At 44.9% G+C, this 25,646-nt stretch overlaps 1 protein-coding gene across 8 annotated transcripts in view; it reads right to left on the reverse strand.

The window, feature by feature from the left end:
• EIF4G3 (eukaryotic translation initiation factor 4 gamma 3) overlaps positions 1 to 25,646 on the reverse strand; it is a 298,034-nt gene that overhangs the window by 121,113 nt on the left and 151,275 nt on the right. For 7 of the 8 annotated variants that reach the window (XM_033921697.1, XM_033921696.1, XM_033921702.1 and 4 more), the window contains 4 exons: positions 25,518 to 25,632; positions 16,668 to 16,765; positions 16,013 to 16,138; positions 10,473 to 10,581 (listed from right to left, as the gene is read on the reverse strand). In XM_033921697.1, coding sequence (XP_033777588.1) covers positions 10,473 to 10,581; positions 16,013 to 16,138; positions 16,668 to 16,765; positions 25,518 to 25,632 — 448 coding nt within the window. The remainder of the gene's footprint in view (positions 1 to 10,472; positions 10,582 to 16,012; positions 16,139 to 16,667; positions 16,766 to 25,517; positions 25,633 to 25,646) is intronic. The other variant, XM_033921695.1, reaches the window with a different exon arrangement.

Genomic DNA, 25,646 nt, shown 5'->3' on the forward strand with positions numbered 1-25,646 from the left:
AACACTGTTTTTCTTCGGCGCGGGATTCCACTTTGCGCTCAGTTGTCTCAGCGCGCCTTTGTCGGCGCACGCTTTTGACCTGTCACCCACCAAGATAGTGGAGATCACTTTATCTGAATAACCTTTCTTACCTAGGAATTCTCTTTCAACAGTCAAGCTGTAAGACAAAAGGGACCTGGATTGAATATTGGAATGGGACCCTGAATCAGAAGACAAGAGGGGCAGCAGAAGAGGATTTGCCAGCTCTATATACCAAGGACACCTGGGCCAGTCCGGCACCACCAGGATCACACAGCTAGTGTGCCGAGCAATGTGAAGAAGGACTCTTCTCACCATCTGCTATGGAGGAAACACGTACAGGAGGCCCCCCAAAGGCCAAGGCTGCACCAGAGCATTCAGCCCCTTGGCCTGAGCATCCCTGCGCTGAATGAAGAACCAGGGCGCTTTGATGCTGACACTCGTGGCCATCAGGTCCATGACCAGCTGACCCCAAGCCTGCACAATCAACTGGAAGGCTACAAGACCGAGACACCACTCTCCGGGATATAGCATGTGATGACTGAGAAAGTCCGCCTGAACATTCTCCACTCCTGCTATGTGGGAAGCCGAGATGTCTAGAAGATGAGTCTCTGCCCAGGCCAGGAGCAGAGCTGCCTCCTGCACCACCAGACAACTCCTGGTTCCCCCCTGACAAGTGACGTAAGTCACCGTCGTGGCTTGTCTGGCACTGCCGTGGCATTGCCCGTCAACAACGTCTGGAATTCTAGCAACATCAACCGGATGGCTCTGGTCTCCAGAACACTGGTCAACCAAGATGCCTCCTCCAAGCCAAGCGACCAAGCTCCCCAGCTGGGGAGACTGGCATCCGTGATAAGCACTGTCCACTGGGGATGATCCAGACTCACTCCCTGCACCAGATTGGAAGACTAGAGCCACCACCGGAGGGTGCAATGAACCAACTCCCGAAGAGGAACGTGAGAGTCCAGATCGTGTAACTGAGGCAACTACCGATGAAGCAGAGCATACTGAAGCAGCCGCATGTGAACCCGAGCCTACCATCGACCCCAAGATCTGGTAAAAATCATGCGCCTGAGGACACTAGGAAGCCATCAGAAGGTGAATCTGTAACTGCAACTTGTTTACTCGGACCTCTGGAAGGAAGACCTTCCCCAAGCCAGTGTCGAAGAGAACCCCGAGGTACTCAAGGCGTTGAGACGGAGTCAACCAGCTCTTGGACAGGTTGACCACCCATTCCAGCGAATGCAGAAACTCCACAACCCGAGCTGTAACCTAGGAACTCTCCCGAAACTACTTTGCATGGATCAACCAGTTGTCCAGATAGGGATGAACCAGAATACCCTCTTTGTGCAAGGCCGCCGCCACAACCACCATAATCTTGGTGAATGTCCACAGAGCTGTGGCCAGACCAAAGGGAAGTGCATAAAACTGAATAGTGTCATCCCAAGATCGCAAAGCAAAGGAACTTTTGATGGAAGGCGCGAATTGGAACATGCAAGTAGGCCTTTGTCAGATCGAGAGAAGTCAGGAACTCCACCAACTGAAATGCCACAATGACAGATCTCAGGGTCTCCATACAAAAAGACAGAACCCGGAGGACCCTCCCTTCAGATTTAAGATAGGCTGAAAAGACCCCTCATTCTTGGACACCACAAAGTAAATGGAATACCGGCTAGTGCGAAACTCCTGAAGAGGCACTGGAACTACCGCTCTGAGTTCTTACAAACTTTATAGTGTCTGACGAAAAGCCCACTTTTTCCATGCCACCTTACAAGGAGAAGATATAAAGTGATCTGGAAAGGGCCAGGAAAACTCCAGAGCATAGCCATCCAGAATCACCTCCAGGACCCACTGATCCATTGTAATCTTAGCCCACCCCTGGTAAAAGTCCCGCAATTCTGCGCCAACTGGCACCAGGGGAAGAGCCAACAAGGAGTCATGGGGCGGGGCAGGTGGCGGAGGGACCGGCGGAGGAATCGCCCCACCCCCAATGGGCACTCAAAAGGGCTGCATGCGCTGAAACAAACGCACCAGGGGAGGCCCAATGAAAGAAAAGCTGCCCCTCGACCAGGGTGGTAACAGCGAAAATCATGCACATGCCCCCAAGCAACACCTCCCCCCCAACGCAGGTGGGCGAGCACAGTCTTCAGGAAGACGGGGCACCTTAGAGTCAGTTAAGATCTGAATCAACTTGTCCAGATCCTTGCCAAACAAGAAAGAACCCCTAAAGGGAAATTTTGTAAGTTTACCTTCGACACCGCGTCTATCAATGAAGCCCAAAACCACAGGGTACGACGAGCGGTCACACCAAGAGCCATGTACTTTGCCATAGCTCGTAACAGATCATACATGGCATCCAAGAGATAAGAAGCCCCCATCTCAATCTTAGCCACCTCCTGATCCACCAAGGACCAGTCATTAGACTCCCGGTCAAGGACACACTCGGATCACCAAAAACAAGCCTGAGTTACTAGACCACCCCACATCAAGGCAGTCACATCAAGACTCTGCTTAAGAAGAGACTTTAACCTACGCTCCTCAGTCCCGCAAAGCCGAGCCAGCCATTACTGGCACCGTCTGTGTGATGGCCGAAACCACCGCAACCACCACAGGAAACTTCAAGGTATCCCTATCCTCTTCTATGATAGGATACAGGCGGGCCATAGAACACACAAACCAAAAAGCACAGTTACTTACCGTAACAGGTGTTATCCAGGGACAGCAGGCAGATATTCTTAACACATGGGTGACGTCACCGACGGAGCCCTCGGTACGGACCTTTTTAACTAGAAGTTTCTAGTTGGCCGCACCGCGCGTGCGCGAGTGCCTTCCCGCCCGACGTAGGAGTGCGTGGTCCCCAGTTAGGATAAGCCAGCTAAGAAGCCAACCCGGGGAGGTGGGTGGGACTTAAGAATATCTGCCTGCTGTCCCTGGATAACACCTGTTACGGTAAGTAACTGTGCTTTATCCCAGGACAAGCAGGCAGCATATTCTTAACACATGGGTGACCTCCAAGCTAACAAAGAGGGAAGTGGGATGGTTGGCCATTAGGAAAATAAATTTTGTAACACAGATTGGCCGAAGTGTCCATCCCGTCTGGAGAACGCATCCAGACAGTAGTGAGTAGTGAACGTGTGAACTGAGGACCAAGTGGCCGCCTTGCAGATTTCCTCGATGGGCGTGGAGCGGAGGAAAGCTACAGAAGCAGCCATAGCTCGGACTCTGTGGGCCGTGACAGTTCCTTCCAGTGAGAGACCGGCCCGAGCGTAGCAGAAGGCAATGCAGGCAGCAAGCCAATTTGAAAGTGTCCGTTTGGAGACAGGACGACCCAAACGGTTGGGGTCGAAAGACAAAAAGAGCTGAGGGGCTGTTCGGTGAGCTCTGGTACGATCAAGATAGTAAGCAAGGGCACGCTTACAATCCAGCGTGTGCAACGCCTGTTCCCCAGGATGCGAGTGAGGCTTAGGGAAGAAGACGGGTAGCACAATGGACTGGTTGAGGTGAAAAGCTGAGACCACCTTGGGAAGGAATTTAGGGTGGGTACGCAGAACAACCTTGTCATGGTGAAAAACAGTGAAAGGTGGGTCGGTAACCAGTGCATGCAGTTCGCTAACCCTCCTGGCAGAGGTGATGGCAATTAGGAAAAGCACCTTCCAGGTAAGAAGCCTGAGAGAAGTTGTGGCAAGAGGCTCAAACGGAGGTTTCATGAGAGCTGAGAGAACCACATTCAGGTCCCAGACGACAGGAGGAGGCTTGAGAGGCGGTTTGATGTTGAAGAGCCCTCTCATAAATCTGGAAACCAGAGGATGAGCCGTGAGGGGTTTTCCGAGAATAGGCTCGTTTCAGATAGAAAGAAAAATGGAATGAATAGTTGTTTGCCCTGTTGGCAAGCATGGCATTCTGGTAAAGTCTCTTGCCAAACTTGTCCATGGTCTTACCTTCTCTGCCAGGAGGGGTAGAGGCATAGACACTGGAGCCCTGAGTCTTTTTTAAGGTGGATTCCACCAGAAGGGACTCATGGGGCAATTGAGATTTGTCGAATCCAGGAATAGGAATGACACGGTAAAGGTTGTCCAATTTACGGGGGGCTCCCGGTACCGTGAGGGGATTTTCCAAGTTTTTATAGAACGTTTCCCGTAGGATGTCATGCACGGGAAGCTTAAGGAACTCCTTAGGAGGTTGCTCAAAGTCTAAGGCCTCTAGAAAGGCTTGAGACTTTTTTGAGTCAGATTCTAGAGGAAGTGACAGGGCAGCAGACATTTCTCTCAGAAATTTAGAAAAAGAGGACTGCTCTGGTTTGGAGGAGGCATCGGGTGCCGATGGTTCCTCATCAGATGAGGAGGGATCCTCCTCGGTACCAAGAGGAGTGTCCTCCCATAAGTCAGGGTCCCTGACCTCTGGTGCATGCCGAGACACCGGGGTGGAGGGCGCGGTATGGCGAGTCTTGGACAAAGACTTTCCAGAGCGTACCGAAACGGTACCAGGGGAGGACGACCGGCGTCTATCTCGGTCCCGAGAAGAGTGCCGTACGGCCTGGTGCCGAGGAGGATCCAATGTGGCCTGAGAATGAACCACTGGATCGCCATGAAGTTGTTGTGCCGAAAGGATCGGCATGGAGGTGTTCACCGGTACCGAAGGGGTGGACACCGGAGGCTCGGTACAGGGCTCGGGCCGGTCTGGTACCGGAAGGAGCGGTGCCAGGATAGTGGGCAACAGTTGTTCAAGTTGTTTCTTCAACTGCTCCTGGAGTTGAGCCTTTAAGATGGCCGAGATACGGTCATCGAGGGGTGGCATCGGAACCGCTTTCTTTTTCTTCGGTTCCTTAGATGCCGCTCCACGCCCCGGCGATGAGGAGGCCGATGACGAGGCACTCACCGAGATCGGGGCGGAGCGTTTGCGGGACCGGTGCGATGCCGGTAAGGACGGTGTCGCCACCGTAGCTGGAGGGCGCTCGAGGGAAGAGGGAGGCTTCTTAGCCGGCTTACCTGGCGCCAGCGGCGCCGATGCGGGGTCGGTCGGTGTCGAGGTCGACGGTGCCGATTTTTGAGGTACCGCCGTGGAAGGTGAGGAGTCCATCGCCGACTCGGTGCCGAAGAGAAGAGTTTGTTGGATTCTTCGGTTTTTAAGAGTTCTCTTTTTAAGAGTGGCACAGCGGGTGCAGGAATCCGCCCGATGCTCCGGACCCAGACACTGCAAACACCAATTGTGTGGGTCAGTTAAGGAGATCGGGCGTGCACACCGCTGGCACTTCTTAAAACCGACCTGCGGGGGCATGAAGGGAAAGATAGCCTCCGCAAAATCGAAGCCCGAGGCCTGTATACTGGCAACAGGCCCCGCCGGGGCAAAACGAAAGAAAAAAGGGAAAAAAGCAAAGTTTTTTTTTTTTTTTTTTTTTGCAAATCAAAGAAAAATTAAACCCGAAGGTAAAGAAAGAAAAAATAAGGAAAAAAGCGCGAGCGGGAAGGCAAAAAGTGGTTTCAACGGCCGTTGAAAAAACACACGCGTCTTCTTCGCTCCGCGGAAACGAAGAAACTGGGGACCACGCACTCCTACGTCGGGCGGGAAGGCACTCGCGCACGCGCGGTGCGGCCAACTAGAAACTTCTAGTTAAAAAGGTCCGTACCGAGGGCTCCGTCGGTGACGTCACCCATGTGTTAAGAATATGCTGCCTGCTTGTCCTGGGATAAAGGCATTTCCGGTGCCTTCCATTGCGCCACACTATATTCCGAATATCCGGAGCATAGGAAAAGAGCAGGAGGAAGAGCAAGTCCCCTAAAGCAGGGGTCCACCACAGGTGGGGCCTCCATTGCGTTCTCCTCAAAACGCAAAACCAACGAAACCTGAAAAATAAGCTCCTGGAGCTCTTCCCATTGAAAAATCCGCAGTACAGATACATCCTCGTCAGCTGGCAGTTCCGAAAAACAACCGCCAGTGGCATCGTCCCCCTGAGAGGATCCTGGAAGTCTACAAAGGGGTCCAAGCCCTCATCAAGTCAAAACATCTCCCCAAACAAAAAAATCATCGTCCCTAAAGACCCTCGGCCACTTGGACGAAACTGGGGGGGATTGGGTCAAAACCAGCACTGAGGAAGCAGAACTCTCAGCCGCCTAAAGATAAGCCTTGCACAAAGCTAAAACAAAATCAGGAGAAAACCCCCTGGCAGCACATTAGGACTCACTGCTAAAGCAGGAGACCCAGCAGAAACTTGCACCTGTCTCTCCAATACAGGGGGGAAGGTCACCTGAGGCTCCAGACAAAATGGAGGAGCTTCCTGAAAACATTGGTGTTAACACCCGCCGAAAAAAAACTCCCCCAAGGCCTGCAGCGGCAAAGAGGCCTGAATCACCCCAGCTGCTAAAGCAGGCAAGCTGGCAGCAGTTGTGAGGGAATCTCCAGCACTATTGGTGGTAAGGGAAACCTTATTTTCCCGACCATCGGTGGCTGGGTGAATCCCTGTGTGAGGGAACCCTTGTAGAAGGAACCCTGCTCACCAACACCCGAAGCCGATGAGGATTCCCCTTTGCGGTGGCTGGCGCACCGCAAACACAGGCCGGCTGCATCGACCTGACGTCTGGAGCACAATGAGCACTTTTTCCCTTCAAAACTGCTCATTGTACAATACGCAACAAAACTAAAGAAAAAGTGCTGGTTAGCAATAAAAATCAATTAAAGACAATTGAAGGCTTCCCTTCAGACCGGCACTACCTCAGGATTTATTTATTTTTTTAACTTTATTGGAACAAACCCCATGGCTCTCTAAGCCATATGTTCGGGGAGGTGAGGGAATTGGGGGGTGGGACTCGATCCATCGAATGCGACACCCCCAAGGTCAGATGAATCCCCAAAAGGGTCTCCCCAAGGTCAGTCCGACAGCAGAGACGGGGACCTGAAGGCCACTAACCAAATTTCAACAGCCTTACACTAAACCAGGGAAGACTGCACAAGCTTACCACTTCCACCTGCTGGAGACTGAGAGTAGATTGAGTGTACTTGGGACTACACAGCCCATTTGTACAGCCCAAAAGTTTATGTCTGTTTCCACCTGCTGGTCATGGTGAGCAATTACCCAACAGTGAGCTGTGCTGGTTTGGAGAGACGCTTAAGAAGAATTCTTTTCAAAGGGGTTAAAATCATTGCAGGAAAAGTGGATGAGGTGTATGGAGCTACCAGGGGACTATATTGAAAAATAAAACAAACATTTTTTGAACACTCTTTTCTTTCCTACTGAGGTAGATAAATTATTGAACGTCCCTTGTAGTACTTACAGAAAATGTAGTTAATCTTTGCATTCCATGAAAGCAGTATTTTTATTTTCAAAGACAAATTGTGATTGGCCAAAAAGAAATATGCAGTGCCTAAACACTTCCACAATATCATCATAACATGGTAAAATGTTTTTACAGCAATCTAACTTCATTGATTCTTATACCACTCTTAGGAAATGGAAGACCTTTGATGTGGTCAGACATCGAGAGAAAGCTGGTTGTTTCACATTTTAGAACATAAGAATAGCCTTACTGGGTCAGACCAATGGTCCACAAAGCCCAGTAGCCCGCATCCTCATGGTGGCCAATCTAGGTCACCAGTACCTGGAAAACACCCAAAGAGTATCAACATTCCATGCTACCGATCCAGGGTCATCTCAAACAGGTGGAATCAATTTACTTGATCAGTATAGACTATTCTTTATGTGTTGATTTCTTAGATAAATAGATCAATTTCTTTAGATCAGGGGTACACAGCTGTAGGCTTGACGTGCCATAAAAAGGTCCAGTTCTTTGGGAGGGCTACTAGGCTACCAGGGAAAATGTTTGCATATGGACGTCCCTAGATCATCAAGGAATTTTTTTTTTTTTTAAGAAATGTGTGTTGGGAAGGGTGGGGGATAGACTACTGAGTGGAGGCACGGAGGTCAAATTTAATTTTTCTGATCTGTCTGTTGTGGTGTGTTCTCTCTGGTAGACTCAATTCCCTCTTTGATGTATAGGGTAATACCCCCACCTTTTTGACCCACTCTGTCTCTGCGGTATAGCTTGTATCCCGGTAGCACAGTGTCCCAGACGTTTTTCTTGTTCCACGATGATGCCAAGATTATCTTTATCTGCCATAGCTCCTTGCATTTGTGTACATACACTTGAGTTTGCAGCCTTTCTTTAATTTCCTTCCCTCTTGTGTCCCTTTCGATCCGTCAGGATTTCTGCCTTGCCTATGATCCATAAGAACATAAGAATTGCCGCTGCTGGGTCAGACCAGTGGTCCATCATGCCCAGCAGTCCGCTCCCACAATCTTCTTGCACGGTATCCTCTGGGTATACCGTTTCCTGAACCATCGACTCTTGGGTGACTGTTGGCTTTCCCCTTCTTCCTAGTTTAAAAACTTCTCAATTTCTCACTTGTTGTTGCTTGCAAGTAACTTAAATACTTAATGAGAAACTCTTTCATGATCTCAACTTAAAACAAAATATGCTTATCACTTCAAAAAACTTTTCTTTTTTTCTTTGCTCAATATCTTAATACATAATAATAATAATAAAAGTGAATGTGAAAGCTCAGACCCAACAACTACACTCTAGTGAAAGATCACGGAGCCAGTTATAAATGAGACCATCACAGACTTCACTTTCAAATGCTAATTAAACAGCCTGTACTTATCTGAAGTGGTGGAGTTGCTGGAATACATCCCACAACTGCTCCGGTCTGGTAACCCAGGTAAAACAGAAGATGCTGCTGTCTCAAACTTCCCTCGACCCCCAACTCGAGTTTCACGAATAGGAGCTTCTTCAGGAGGGGACACCGTTGGTGGGACTCCCACCCAAGCAAACTGACAGCTTGCAAGTTGCTTGCTTGCAAGTAGCCTCGTTCCGTCTCCACTGAGATGGAGTCCATCATTCCTGTATAGCTTGCTCTTCTCCCAGAATGTTGTCCAGTTGCACACAAAATGGAATCCTTCTTCCTCACACCAGTGCCTCATCCACGCGTTGACTGCTTGCTGCTCCATCTGCCTCTTCTCATCGGCCCTGGGTACTGGCAGGATCTCTGAGAACGCTACCCTCAGCATTCTGATAAGAACATAAGAACATAAGCAATGCCTCCGCCGGGTCAGACCACAGGTCCATCCTGCCCAGCAGTCCGCTCCCGCGGCGGCCCAAATAGGTCTTCAGCTTCCTTCCTAGATTCCGGAACTGGTCCTTCAGTACTTCCCTGCTGTATAGTTCCTATTCCTCACGTTGTTTGTCCCCACATGGATCACCACCGCCGTACCTTCCTCTTCCACACTGTCGATGATCCTGTCGATGTGGCTCACTATATCTTCTATCTTGGTTCCCTTCTCTACCCCCTCTAGTCCAGCATCTGCCCTGTCTTCCCCATCCCTTTTGGTTCAAGTTTGCTTACCCGCTCCTCCTCAAGGTCCTTTTCTGTCCATGCCCCTGGTGTCCAGATCTAATGTCTCTGGAAATCCCCATCGCGATGGGCGGGGCCTTACCTCCACTGCTTCCCGCACCCAGTAAGGTCATCTTCCGTGCTGTGACCACTGCTGCCACTTATCAAGGACTAACGTTTAAAGCTAATTACAACAGCCTGCAGAGCAAACCTAGCATGCTGCCATTGGCCTCCGCAGCAGGTTCCCTCTGCCGCGGTCCCGCCCCCTCCTCTGACATCAGGGGCAGGATGGCGGCAAAGGGAATGTGCTGCAGAGATTGACAGTAGCCTGCTAGGTTCACTCTGCAGGCTGTCATAATTAGCTTTAAAGGGGGAATCCGGAGGATGCTGAGGGAGAAGCCGAGGAAGACAGCCGGGCACTCACCGAGTATGAAGACAGCCGGATGCTAGGGAGAGCCGTATCAGGCGTGAGCCGCAGAGAGCGCCGTTTTGGCCCACATGTGGCCCGTGAGCCGTATATTGGGCAGGGCTGTTTTAAAGTCATCAGCCTTGACATCTTTGAAAAAAATCCAAATATAAATGATAATTAACATTTTCTCTGTGTACAGTGTGCTTTGTGTTTTTTTAATTTTGTGGTTACCATTATGTATTATAAGATTATATTGTGTGTGTATGAAAAATGGATAGAAGAATTTGCATTACAATTAGTATTATTACTGTGGAGGTGGAGTCAGGGGTGGGCGGGGGTACTTGGTTGGTATTTGTTAGGCTTATGGGGTACTTGGCTTGAAAAGGTTGAGAAACACTGACATACACAAAAATCACTCACAACACTTAAGTAATAACAACAGATACTAACCTACAGTCAGCAATTAAAATTAACATACACAATTAGATAAATTTCAAACAATACTTTATAAAAATGTTTTCAATTATTTGGTCAAAGTAAGCCTTTACAAATAAATGTGTTTTAAGTAGTTTACGAAATGGATCAGTACTTTTATTTCACAAGTCTTAAGAGCAGCAGCTAACTTATAAGTAGCCAAATGAAGAGCAAAAATCCATGCACAAACCTTGCTTCAGTTCACTAGTCGCAGTGAAAGAAGTGCCGGCTGCAAGATGTACATTCTCCATAGTCCCGTAAACCACAGGACCTGGCTCAGGGACCTGGCTGGAAAGCTGCTGGGATATGAAGTATAGAAACAGGTGATGAATGTTTGGACATAAAGCGATCAAACAAGAGGAGAAAATGGAAGGAAACACAAGAGAATGATGGAGAACTCATAAATCATACAGGCTAAACTAATGGAATTCAAAGGAAGAAGACACGATTTATTTTTTCATTTATAACCCACCTATTACTTAGGCGAGGAACAGAAAAACATACTATAAACAAAACAGGTATCAAATCTAAAAATACAAACACACTCCTTCCTCCATATTCACAGGGGTTAGGGGCAGAGCCGGCCCATGAATAAGGAAAATCTGTGAATAACTTTTGGGCCGACTCTGACCCACTCCCACCTCCCTCCTGCGTCCCGGACCTTACCTGGTGGTCTAGCGGTGACGCAGGGCAAGAGCGATCTTCCTACACTCCTGCCCCGTGCAGAGCCATCATCGAAAATGGCTGTCGTGAGTTCCCGTTGTAGTCTCGTGAGACCACAGGAACTCACAGCAGCCATTTTTGATAATGGCTCTGCACGGGTTAGGAGTGTAGGAAGCTCGCTCCTGCCCTACGTCACCACTAGACTATCAGGTAAGGTCAGGGGAGGTCAGGGGCAGAACAATTCACAAAGGGGGGGGGTCCCGGGCCCCCAAACTGCAAATAACCGAATCTGCAGATACTGAAACCGCAGAATCGGAGGGGGGAATGTAAAGTAAAGCAGCATCATGGAACCAGTCTCAAACCTTTTTAGTCAAGAAAGCTCGAATAAAAGGTTTTTCAATCTTCTTTTAAATTCAGAAGTCTGAATATCTCCTGGTAGCCTGTTCCACAATATTGGGCCAACCAAGGAGAAAACACCTTAGCAAGTGTCCACATAATGAATTTTTGATAATGATGGCTGAACCAACCTACAAATCTGAGTATACCATAAAAAAACATGCTGGATCATCTGCTGTTCTACTGTCCCTTGATACTTAAATTTTGGAGTTCCATATGGGTTCAAATCAATATGATATTGGAAATCTCATTATCATTGTCGTATGATCTAGTGTTCTTTGGAACATTATTAATGCCCAAGAGTCCAATCAATGCAAATAAGAATAGATTGCTTCTCATCATGACAGGAGTTGCTATGCAGCTAATTACAAAAAACTGGAAAAATTAGGAGAGAATAAATTATAACTTTTGGTGGGAAACCTTATGTCAAGTTTATAAGTTTGGACGTATGAATTTGATACAATTGGGACACTATAATAAATTCAAAGAAATCTGGCATCCATTAACAAAATTTTGTGCGACTTGATTATTAGTATTACCCTTTGATTTCTGATTTAATGTTATACACGTCCAGGAATGGGGGGTGATAAGTACTTATTTTATCATTTGATGGAAATGAGTGCTGTTTATTGTATCAGTTGTTTATCTGTTGCACTTTGTATTGGCTTTTTAAAAACAATAAAGAATTAAAAAACAAACAAACACAAATACGCCGGCTCATTGTACTTCAACAAATTCCTTAAGATTTCGGGAGCAACACTCATCAAGGTTTTAAAAATAATCAAAAACAATGAGAATAAAACCCAATTACTCTGATGGCTAAAACTGGCTTCCAAGATATTTGAAAACAGCAAAACAGTAGAGAGGATACTTGGGGCTCCTTTTACGAAGGACTGGTCTGAATTTGAATACAAGTAAATTGAAAAGGCATCATGAAGGCAATTTTCAAAATTCTTTTCTTAGGTGAAACAATGATTTAATCCATGCAAATATGCATTTATAAATTACTCAGTTGGAATGTGAATTTCCTTGTTATTTTCACCAGGCCGTCAACCAGCAGACAGAACCAGAAAACAAAATCCTGTGAGCTCTGCATTTGCTTCAGAGTCTGGCATCTTAAGGTTATGTTTGTGTATATTAGGACTTTTAGTTTGTGGGTCCTATATTTGTATAGGGTTAATCTGTGTTCTGCATTGTGTGACCAAGGCCAGATGTTCTGGTAGGAATGAATGTCGAGAAGCACTATTGGCAACATGGCCCCAAGTAGGAAGATACTTGGCTTCCTTCAGCTCTTTTGGACCTAAAATGGCCCTCACTTAAAACTTAGCGAAGACCACTGATCTAAACAATCATGACAGACAAACAGGATGCTAGGGTAGGAGTTACAGTTAGAGGGCATGGTTAAACTGCTGGCTAGAATGGTGAGCATAGGTCAGTAGAGTTAATGTTGAAGGCTGTCTCAAAAAGGTAGGTTTTCAGCCTACTTTTGTATCAAAGGAAGGGAAGAAACAAGGCTATGGGTACTCAATTCAGACTAAAACAGACATTCAATTTCACTCAATTACATAAAAGGAGGAAAATGTTTCACTAAGCATTTATTTAAAACTGAACTGATACAATGAAAACATCACAGTCACAACATTAGAATAGCTATTGTACAATTGTAGGAAAATGATCCAGCTGATGCAAGGACAGGATGTATCATTCCTTGTAACCTCCTGAGGGAGGACAGAAAAAAAATCTCAGAACATTACCAGAGTCAAATGATCTTATTCTAAATCAAGAACCTCACTACTGTACAAAGCCCATGATGACCGACATCTTCAATTATTTATACTGTCTTATAAAAAAATTAACACCTTAGTACTGTTCAGGTTATCCAAAGATTATCAACGGTCACTTTTCTTGCTACAGGTCAGGTTCCTAAGGTAATTCATTTGCATCTATGGATCAAAACCTACAAAACATGGCAAGCAGTGTGCACAAATACAACTCAAAACTTGCAAAAGTGCTGGATTCTACTGATGTAGAGTTTCAGTCATTAAATCAATGAGCTGAGAAAGCTCTTTATGACAGAACAGTCTTACCATGGGCGATGACTTCTCCTTGGCAATGGAGAGGTCTCCTAGATCTGGGGATCCCCCTTTGCTGCCTCCCTCCCCTCACCCATAAGATCCCAGCTGTTCTGAGGAGAAGGAAGGGGCACAAACAACCACAAGTCCTAATCTGTTACAGAGCCATTTAGAGCTGGAGCCAAGGATCCCCAAGGGCCTTTACTTTGCAGGCCTGCATGACCGTGGAGACAACCCCATTTCATAATGGGAATCCCTCTTGCCAGGACTTTCTGACATATTACACAATTGTCTATCAGCAAGAGGAATAAAATTAGAGAACCAAATTCCTTTTTTTCTGTTTTGTCTCTTCAAAAGAGCTGGGGGGGGGGGAGTTAGGGATCCCTCTCATAAGAACATAAGAAGTTGCCTCTGCTGAGGCAGACCAGAGGTCCATCTTGCCCAGCGGTCCGCTCCCGCGGCGGCCCATCAGGCCTATTGCCTGAAACAGTGGTCCCTAACTAATTTTGTAATTTACCTCTAATCCTATCCCTATAACCTACCTCTACTCTTATCTGTACCCCTTAATCCCTTTGTGCTCCAGGTACCTATCCAAACCTTCTTTGAATCCCTGGAGCGTGCTCCTGCTTATCACATCCTCCGGTAGCGCATTCCATGTATCCACCACCCTCTGGGTGAAAAAGAACTTCCTGGCGTTTGTTCTAAACCTTTCCCCTTTCAATTTCTCTGAGTGCCCCCTTGTACTTGTGGTTCCCCATAATATGAAAAATCTGTCCCTGTCTACTTTTTTTATGCCCTTCATGACCTTGAAGGTTTCTATCATGTCTCCTCTAAGTCTCCGCTTTTCCAGGGAGAACTTATTCAGAAGCCATGCTGGCTCGACTTTAGCTGCCCATTGTTTTCGATGTGTTCCCAGATGCTGTCTTTAATCAGCGCTTCCATCATCTTTCCCGGGACCGAGGTCACCGGCCTGTAGTTTCCTGGGTCTCCCCTTGAGCCTTTCTTGAAGATGAGCGTGACATTTGCTATTTTCCAGTCCTCCGGAATCTCTCCAGTTTTCAAGGATAGGTTGCATATTTGTCGAAGTGGCTCAGCTATTTCGTTCCTTGAGTACCCTTGGGTGAATGCTGTCCGGACCTGGCGATTTGTCGCTCTTTAGCCTATCTGCCTGAGGACATCCTCCTTGCTCACCTCTAGTTAGACCAGATTTTCACCCTGATCTCCTTTTACGATCTCCTCGGGTTCCGGAATGTTGGTTGTGTCCTCCCTCGTGAAAACTGACGTGAAGAACTCGTTTAACCTGTCAGCTATCTCCTTTTCCTCATTTACCACTCCCTTTCTGTCTCCATCATCCAAGGGTCCCACTTCCTCCCTTGCTGGTTGCTTCCCCTTGACATACCTGAAGAATGATTTGAAGTTTGTTGCTTCCCCCGCCAGTCTCTCTTCATATTCTCTTTTTGCTTTCCTAACCACTCGGTGACATTCCTTTTGGTGTTTTTTATGCTCCTTTTGGTTGTCCTCTGTTTGGTCTTTTTTCCATTTTTTGAATGATGCCTTCTTGTCACTTATCGCCTTTTTCACTGAATTTGTTATCCACACTGGGTTTTTTGTTCTATTTTTTTTGCACCCTTTCCTGAACTTTGGGACGCACAGGTTTTGTGCTTCGTGCACCATGCTTTTGAGTAGGGTCCAGGCTTTTTCTACGGACTCCATCTTCCTTGCGGTGTCGTTGAGTTTCTTTCCCACCATTTTCCTCATGGCATCATAATTCCCTTTTTTAAGTTCAGTGCTGTCGTTGTAGTTCTTTTCACCTTTGATGATCCAATTTCTAGCCTGTACTGGATCGTGTTGTGATCACTGTTTCCTAGTGGGGCTAGTACCGCCACCTCCTTGGCAGGTCCCCTTAGTCCGTTAAAGATTAGGTCAAGAGTGGCATCTCCCCCAACCTGTGACCACTGCCAGCAAGTCTGATCAAGGTAAAGTCTGGGGGCTTTAGTTTGGAACTCAGAGGGTTCAAAACACTTATGGTTCCACTAGGGTAAAGGCTATGGCCTGAACCTGAGGAGCAATGTTGGCCCAAGGACTTGCCAAGAAGTCAGGCCTAAGCAAAAGATTTACTGAACCACACCAGATCAACCAAAACCTCTGGAGGAGGTAAAAAAATGCTGAAATAGTCCAAACTGTACCAGCCCTGTCACCAGAACAGTTCAGTTATCTTTACTTCCTTTGGACTGGTCTAGCAGCATGAAAAAGACTAACCCATTCTCTAATTCCCAAAATGTTACAAACATCTAACATAATAGTACCCAGCACATTCTATCAAAAACTCATACACCTACCAGTGTACTAAATAGTCAGCCTTCCACAATAATAACACCCCCAAACCTGTATTTATTATTGCCCAAGAACTCACAACACACAAATGAACTTAAAACTTGTGTGAATAAATTTCTAGGTTTTAAAAGGCATCTTTCTAAATGAAAAAATGAAGACATCTGAGGAAGTGAAATTATTCTAGAGATTAAAACATACAAGTGCAACATGAGATGGCTACAGCATGTGTCTGTAATCATCAGCCCCTCCGCTCTAACCTCTTTACCTGAGGTGGTGTAGGTGTTGAGCTTGATCTTCCAATAGGTGGAGTAGGATTTCTGCTTCCTCCGCCTCCAGACATGATTTCTTCTGTTATATCCTTGCCACCTTGGTTTGGATCACGGATTCTAATCTACAGAAATAATCCAAACACAAGAAAAGGCCAATTCCTTTTGAACAAGCAGTACCACTCTTTCCACAGTAGTTGCGGGGATGGATAAATGCTTATCAAGGCATGTCCTGCAATGCTAAATATGCATGTATCCTAGAGCTTCCAGGTCCTCATTCAAAATACTTTACGTCACAACAGTATGAAGACTGCTCAGAACAACAACTTGTGCTCTTCCTGCCAGAAACATTCTTTATCAACACCTGTTAGATGTAAATCTGGCTATTTCTGGAGTGTCACTTTGCCTCCTCTCAAGCTTCTAAACAAACTCCCAGTGTCTGAGGAACAGTGACCAATAATAAAAACCTGGGGATTATTCCTGATACTGCTGCATGCCTGCTCACCTAAAGTATTATTCAACTTCAGCCAAGTCATAAAGGGACCTTTAATTTTAAGATTTCATGCATTTTTAAAATGTGGTGAAGATCATTCACACTGCTGCCAAAGATTGCATGCCAAGGTCATTCACAGGAGTTGTCATGGATTTTCTTACCGTTTTCTTCTCTCGTTTAGCAGGTGGAGGCTGCTGTGGCGTAGGCACAATTATAGGCGTTGATGGATATACTGGTTGACTAGAGTAGAAAGGGGGACCTAGGAAATTGGGAGAGAATACAAAAAATGTCTTAGTTCACTTGTTTAGACTGGCAGAGAATAAAAGTTACACTTTCATGTTACTGCAATGGAACAAGCATGTCCACCTCTAACATTCATTCTTTTCATGATAAAATCTAATATTTTATACTAATGAGGTGCTAAGTACACAAATACACAGCTTGAAGGAAAGGCATAAAAGCTGTCGATTAATATTATAAGGCATTTTATTTTGACCAAGTTTCTTGTAAAATACTAATTGTTGTACCTTCAACTTGTTATTCTACCATTTTTTTGCCCAAGTCCATTAAGATTACCTAAAGTGCTGCCTTTGAACATAAGAACATACGAATAGCCTTACTGGGTCACACCAATGGCCCATCAAGCCCAGAAGCCCATTCTCACAGTGGCCAATCCAGATCACTAGTACCTGGCCAAAACCCAAGGAGTAGCAATATTCCATTCTACCGATATAGGGCAAGCAGTGCTTCCCCCATGTCTTTCTCAATAACAGACTATGGACTTTTCCTCCAGGAACTTGTTCAAACTTTCTTAAAACCAGCTACGCTATCCGCTCTTACCACATCCTCTAGCAACGCGTTCCAGAGCTTAACTATTCTCTGAGTGAAAAAAAAATTTCCTCCTATTGGGTTTTAAAAGCATTTCCCTGTAACTTCATCAAGTGTCTCCTAGTCTTTGTAATTTTTGATGGAGTGAAAAATCGATCCACTTGTACCAGTTCTACTCCACTCAGGATTTTGTAGACTTCAATCATATCTCCCTTCAGCTGTCTCTTTTCCAAGCTGAACAGCCTTAACCGTTTTAGTCTTTCCTCATACGAGAGGAGTTCCATCTCCTTTACCATCTTGGTCACTCTTCTTTGAACCTTTTCTAGCACCACTATATCTTTCTTGAGATAAGGAGACCAGAATTGAATGCAATACTCTAGATAAGGTCGCGCTATGGAGCCATACAGGGGCATTATAACATTCTTAGTCTTGTTAACCATCCCTTTTTTAATAATTCCTAGCATCTTGTTTGCTTTTTTTGACCGTCACCACACATTGGGTGGATGGTTTTATCGTATTGTTTACGATGACACCCAGATCCTTTTCTTGGGCGCTAATCCCCAAGGTGGACCCTAGAATCCGGTAACTGTGATTCAGCTTATTCTTCCCAAAGTGCATCACTTTGCATTTGTCCACATTAAATTTAATTTGCCTTTTGGACTGCCAGTCTTCCAATTTCCTAAGATCCGCCTGTAATTCTTCACAATCCACTTGCATTTAACAATTTTGAACAGTTTATAGTGTCATCTGCAAATTTAATCACCTCACTCGTCGTCCCAATTTCCAGATCATTTATAAATAAGTTAAATAGAACAGGACCCAATACAGACCACTGCAGCACTCCACTGTTTACTCTCCTCCATTGAGAAAAATGACCATTTAACCCTACCCTCTGTTTTCTATCATATAACCAATTTCTAATCCACAACTGAACAGGGAAAATTTGAGTCTTTTACTCTGCCCTTTGACCACTTTAAAGCAAGTGCTTATACAACAAGTAATGGCAGAAAACAATGATCTGTAAAGATGGGAAGAAGGAACGTTATTTGGAATTAGCCCCCATTTTTTTCAGTACTAGCTCAAGGTACGTTGAATTCATATTTTTTGATATAACGCAAAATTTTCAAAAAGAAATCTTCGCGATGTACACTTAAAAAAATTTGTTTGAGGAGGGTAGAAGGAGAAAAAACTACAATCAAATAAATGAGACAATTAAAAGAAACAAAGGGGCAATGGGAAAAGGAAAGAACTACAAAGTAAACAAAAGTAAGTGTCTAAAAGGCTGACACCTCCAGGATAAAGGATATAGGCAAATTAATTGTTTCTAGAATAGGAAGAAAATATCAGGGAGACTTGAATTTAGAAAAGGAGTATTCAAGTCTCAAAAAAAAAAAAAAAAAAGTTGTAGGGGTAGGGGGGCATTACAGATATTTGGACCAGATAAACTAAAACAATTCTCTTAGGAATCTCAAGAAAATCTGAAACTGTCAAAAAACCTTGGGCAGCAGAACATAGGGCCCTTGAGGAGAATAGGCAACTTAGAGACTAGCTGAGATGGCAAAATATTATGTTTCAAAGAGATCCTACAAGAATACGTTCTGAGCACTACCAAGCTGTCAGGTATAACGACTGTAGATTGGGATGCAAAAGAAACTGTTGACTTTGAGTGAGAAAAGATGGAGAGATTTGCAAAGTTATTGGATCTTAGACCGTGAGCTAAAGTAGAAAGGAACTTGTCCGTCCAATTCAGAAGCAAAGCATCCGCCTCTAGACGATGAGGAGAATATTGTCCGGAACAGAATTGAGGCAGTTTGTAATTGCTGGGGGATATAAATAGATCTATCACAGGAGTTCCCCACTGATAAATTATCTGATGGAAGACCATGGAGTGGAGTGGACACTCATGGAGCCAAAATATATGCTGAGCTTATTGGCAAGTGTATTTTGTGCCCCTTGAACACAGCATTGAGGAAAACGTTTTGAGCAATTGCCCAATTCCAAATCACCTCAGGTTCTTGACAGAGAGAGAGAGCCCGTCCCTCCTTGATTGTTCATGTCAGTGTGAACAAAGGGATCGGATTGGATATACTGTTGAAAAGTCTTCAAAGCAATCCAAATCACTCTGAGTTCCAAGTGGGTTATATGGAACTTATGTTCTTGAGCAGACCGGTGACCCTGTCTTCTGAGACCATCCAGGAGAGCTCCCCAAGCATATATGGACAAGTCTGTGATCAAACTTTTTGATGTGAAGACATTTGAAAGAGCAGTTCTTTGGAAAGATTTGATGAAGATCACTGTCAGCCTAGCATTGCTAGAGCCAGCATTTTCGGTTGGCCTAACCAATGTCAGCAGAGGCCTATGGGACATTATATCAATCTGACTCTGGAATGTTGATGCAGATAGACCCTAAATGCTCCTGCACAAAATTCAAATGCATGAAGCATCCAGCCAGACTGGATTGTTTGTCAAGAAGATAGGCTACTTGAATGGGACAAAGAAGCCAGAGACTAATCCCATCTACCATGCCTACAAGTATTACACCTTCCTTATCAATTAAATTAACCATTTAACAGTTTACAAATTATAAACAGAAAGATACTGGGAAATACAATAGTTTTTACCTATAAAAGCCTCCTCTCTACATCACCCCCTCCCCTCTCTCTTTCCTCTGGATGGCAGATAAACTGTCTTTTCTCTTTCATTCACAAGAGCACAGAAGCAGCCTCTGTATTTGTAAAGCTTATTTCTATCTGTACAATTGTAATGCTTGATGTATCTTTATAAATCTTGCTTTTCTGTAATATTAAGCCTATTTCTGTACAATATATATCCTTTATGCAACCATTCTTAGCTGTCTTTGCCAGTAATTTCACTTCCTAATGAGAATCTTCTACGAGGGTATTGAACCCGGAACCTGGCAGATCGTAAGGCCGCCTTCGCTTCAACATTACCCCTCCTAAACCTTACATTTTGGGGGCTCGTCTCGGTTCTTCAAGAACATTTTCAGCTGGGTAAGTAGAATTTCATTTTTTCTAGTGCAATAGGTATTATATACTGCATAGACAAGGTGAGAGATGGTATTTTACACTCAAAAGTCCTTGTGCAGTTTTGATTGATGATTGAGTATAGACAGATTGAGATAGGACTCAAAAGACCTTGTGCAACCCTTAAATTGTGGCTTAGATGGGATGACACATTTGTGAAAAGTTCCAGTAATAACTGTGTATTGTGGGATTTATACTTGATGAGATTTTACTATCAAAAGGTTTTCTAGTTTTACTTGTGCCGGTTTGCATTTTATGATTTGCTGTTATATGCTTGTCAGAGTGTGTTGCATGTAAGAAAATTTGGTTTATATTTGAGCTGCTCTGAAGAGAAAGCTAGAGAATCCAAGTGGTACAAAGTTAAATAGTCACTCAATTAAGACACCCCACATCTGTACTAACAACTTTATTTTTTTTTCTTTTTACTTTGTGCTTTTAATTCTATTTCCTGTCAGTCTCTGCCCTGGTGAAGAACCAGTGCAGACTGGACTGGAACTGGCACCTTTGTTCTAACAAATTTCTTATATTTTTCCTGCTAAACTTCTGCCTGTAAATCACTGAAGAGATTGAGGAAGTGATGATGTGAGTGCAATCTTCTGAGAGAATGGTTCGAGAGCTCGAGACCACTGAGTTGATCTAAGATGAACGCGAAGGGGGCTAACATGCACTGTAGACTCCATATGACCTAACAGGATCATCACTGGATATATAGTGGGTCCACAGACCTGATTGAGAACAAGGACCATAAACTTGAATTTTGGTGGGAAAGTTAGTTGGAAATCCCTGAAGAAAGCAAAAACATGATAGCTGAAACATCAGTTCTTTCTACTGAGAAGCGGCAAGACCCGTAAAACTGCTACAATCAGATTGTATGCTGTTTATCCTAGAAATAAGCAGTGGATTTTCCCAAGACCATCTTATTAATGGCTTAAGGCTTTTTTCCAGAAATTATCTAAATTTTTTTTAAACCCTAAGCTAACTGCTTTCACCAAATACTCTGGCAATGAATTTCAGAATTGAATTCCTTTATTCAGGACATACGCTGGTTTCAGTACTACATTGAAAGATTAGGTTCTTACCTTTGATAATCTTCATTCTGCTTTAAAAACATATATATATATTTTAATCTTTTGGAAATTAGATATCTTGTGGCTGTATTCTTCTGTATTCTCTATCTTTTGTGAACAGCATAGAACTTAGCGGTATAAAGTGAGTTTTTATGTTTTATGTTTCTGTAAATCCACGAAGGAGTCAGTACAATAGGTGTTTTATCTCAACCCAAGAACTGGGTCTTGCAGAAAACCTCACATTTTTTCCTCTCCTCTTCCCACTTAGCTGAAGAACACAGAGACCCTCTACAGTAGAGTCCAAAAACAAACGAATAGCACTGGAACAAAGCATACACACAAAGGTGGCACAGGGACCATCAATGTAACAGCATTCTGTTCTGCTCTGTAATACTTAACAAAACAGTTAATAAACAGGCAACATGAAAAACAAGCAAGAACATGACAGCAATATGGAAACAACCTGCTGCAAGCAACAAGCACAAACTGGAACAAAGCCAGTGGTATAGATATGTACCCACATCTGTAGAACGATTCCCCACAGGGCCCGTCTGCTGGGTGGACGATATTTAAGCCTAAAAGGAGAAACATCTGATGCAGAACAATGTAGGCAATACAGAAAGAAACAGTAATCCGTGGATTTACAGAATGAAGATTATCAAAGGTAAGAACCTAAGCTTTCATTCTGTCACATCCACTCTGGAGTAAGTATGATAAGTGACGTACCAAAGAAATGGCAATTTATAAAAGGTGGGACAGAAAAGCCTGCCCACAAAACTGAGGCCCCAAAAGCAGCATCTAACCGAGCCACCACATTCACTCTGTAGAACCTCGTGAAGGTATGAAGGGAAGACTAAGAAGCTACTCTACAAATCTTGGCCAGATGAATCGCTTGAAACTCTGCCCACGAAGCTGTGACATCTCTGGTCGAGTGAGCTTTGAGAGAAACCAGCGGCTGCTTACCACAGGCGATGTAACTCGACAAAATGGCCAAGCAGATCCATCAGGCAAGAGGCCTTAGACACCGGCCCACCTCCCTCTGGATTGGCTGGTCAGGACAAACAGATGGTCAGAAAGACGGAAGTCATTGGTCCTCTCTAAGTAATAGTGTAAGACTCTCCGCACATCCAGTTTCCTTCTGCTTCAACCCCATGGAACGAAAGGCAGACAAACGAACTTCCTGGTTGACATGGAAATCCAAAACCACTTTTGGAAGAAAGGAAGGAACTGTATGGAGGGAAACCCAAGGTCTCCGTAATCCAGAGTAAAGATTCTCTACAAGAGAGAGCCTGAAGCTCAGAAATACGCCTTGCCAAAACAATCGCTTTGAGGAACACTGTTTTTGGACTATAATGTCCAGAAGGGATACATCCTTAAGCAGTTCAAAAGGAGCTTCTGCAAGCCTCTTCAGCACAACATTGAGATTCCATGTAGAAAAAGGCTGTCGCAGGGATGGCTGCAATGAAGTGACCCCCTGAGAAATCTGGTCACATCTGGATGAGCCATAAGCACACTGGAATCATTGAGCGCTCAGAAACAGGAAAGGCCTGCCACATGTACCTTGAGGGAAGCCACCACCAGGCCCTTCTCTAGACCAGCCTGGAAGAAAGCCAGGACCACAAGAATGGGAGCAGGTAACAGTTCCACCTGGTCCCTGGCACACCACTGCTAGATAGCTTTCCAAGTCTCGGTGTAAGCTGCCATAGTAGAGGGCTTCTTGGTCCTCAACAGAGTGGCAATGACTACTTTGGGATAACCTCTCTGAATCAAGGCTTGGCACTCAAAAGCCATGCCGTTAAGTCCAAAGCATTTGGGGGGAGGGGTCTCCATGGGAATTGAACACTGAGCGAAGAGGTCGAGATGAAGACGGAGAGTAAGCTTCCTGTCCCGCTGAAGTCGGACAAAATCCAATCTGGAAAAAAACCCACACTCAACCCTAACATGCCTGGTAACTTTAGACCTGTTGCCAACCTACCCTTCATCTCCAAAATCCTGGAAAAAAAAAATGTTAAACTAATTAAACTCCTTCATCGACAAACAAAGAGCTCTATCCATCTTCCAATTGGTATTCAGGAGATTCCATAGTACTGAAACCATCCTTCTCAACATCATCAATGACTGTTGGAAATTCATGGATAAGTGTAATGATGTTCTTCTGGTGCTGCTGGATTTCAGCACGGCGTTTGACACTTTAGACCATCCTCTCTCCTCATTGCACGGCTTTCTGAAATTGGAATCCAAGACACTACATTTTGATGGTTCACCTCCTTCCTGACATCAAAACCAATCAAATACGGTGTTCCATAGGGGGCTCTACCCTTGTAGGTCTGATTAATATATTATGTATAAGTGATTTCTTTAAAATCATATTTTTTTATCTTTTGTACAACGCTTTGTAATTTGGAAAAGCATTTAATCAAATAATTTGAATAAACTTGAAACTCTACTATCTCCCCTATTGTTCAATCTCTACATTAGACAAGTCCTAGACATAGCCTACAAATCACAGATTCACTCCTTCGCGGATGACATCCAACTATACCTACCATTAGGAAAAACCCACGATGCCCAGATCATGAAACTCCTAAAATGCCTCTTGTAAATCAAAAACTGGATGTCTGACAACAAATAACTAAATGCCTTCAAAACTGAACTCCTTTGGATCCGCAAAGAACACTTCAACTGCACTCGTCCATAACTACACTAGGACTCATCTACCATAACTGCAAAGAACCAAGCATGCTGCCTAGGAATACTCCTTGACTCCAACCTATTGATTTCAAACCATATCTCTCAGGTGGTATCTTCTTCATTTTACTACCTATGACATTTCCAAAATATAAGAACATAAGAACATAAGCAATGCCTCCGCTGGGTCAGACCTGAGGTCCATCGTGCCCAGCAGTCCGCTCACGCGGCGGCCCAACAGGTCCAGGACCTGTGCAGTAATCCTCTATCTATACCCCTCTATCCCCTTTTCCAGCAGGAAATTGTCCAATCCTTTCTTAAAGGAACTACTTTTTTTAGTATGACTTTCATCCAACTACTCTATGCCTTAGTCCTCTCCCACATGTACTGCAACACCCTATTCAACAGTCTCACAGAAAAGAACATACATCTCCAGTGTGTACAAACTGCAGCAATCAGACTTCTAAACAACCTCCATGCCCGCAACTCTGTCTCTCAGGATCTATTGTCGGCTCACTGGCTGCCCGTAGCCAAACAATGTCTTTTCAAGGGCCTGATGTTAGCGTTCACAACATGGCACAAGGTTACATGACAACTAAGCTTCCCCCCCCACCGATTCTCCCATAGAAAGTAATGGGGCTGTACTCACAGTCTCCAAAGTTTCCAGCTCTATCGTGCAGCTTCAGTGAAGGGAAAATAATTTTTTCCTCAAATTTTCTCCAAACACATCAATCTTTTGGATCTTCAGGCTGCCAGTTGGATGGACCCAGATCAAAACCTGTTTCCTCGCCACACGACCGGGGGCAGGAAAATGCAGTCTGTGCCCTGATACCCCGAGGGCTCTTAGGGCGCATACAGCCTTGTGCTTAAGCCTCTGACAAGGTCATGAGGCAAGCTTGCTCCCAGGAGAATGGACTCTGAGCCAAGAGGTGGCACACAGAAGGCTGGCTCCACAGGTTCACCCGAAGCTTGCCCTGTGAAGTTGTAGTCCAACTCTGCGAAAACTGCTTCCTTTCTTAGGCAGAGAATCACTTCAAAAGGTGTCTCAAGCCACCGAAGCCACTGATAAAGGACAAACTTAAGCAAAAAAAGAAAGAGAAGCAGATCAGAAGCACTTCTGCATGGCTCACTTGCAGAAATAAAAACTGTAGGGGGCTCTGTATTCCTCAGCTAAGTGGAAGGAGCAGAGAAAAAATGTAGTTTTCTGCAAGACCTGGTTGCAGGTTGAGATAAAACACCTATCGTACTAACTCTGGAGAGGATGTAACAGAATTTGCATTAAGAAAAACCTTACAAGTATCTACAGTGCCCAGTGTACTTTCTATCTATTTATTAATCACAAAACAAATAAATTACAATTACTGTCTATATCTGCTGTGCTTACCATAGGTATTTGGGAATTCCCCCGGACCTGGACCCGGATAAAACGGGCCTGGCCCAGGTGGCTGCACAGGATACTGCTGCGGAGGCCCCACATAAGGAGGTGTGCTGTGCCGATACTAGGAAAAAAAGC

This window comes from Geotrypetes seraphini, chromosome 15, assembly GCF_902459505.1.
Source record: "Geotrypetes seraphini chromosome 15, aGeoSer1.1, whole genome shotgun sequence".
Lineage (NCBI taxonomy): Eukaryota > Metazoa > Chordata > Amphibia > Gymnophiona > Dermophiidae > Geotrypetes > Geotrypetes seraphini.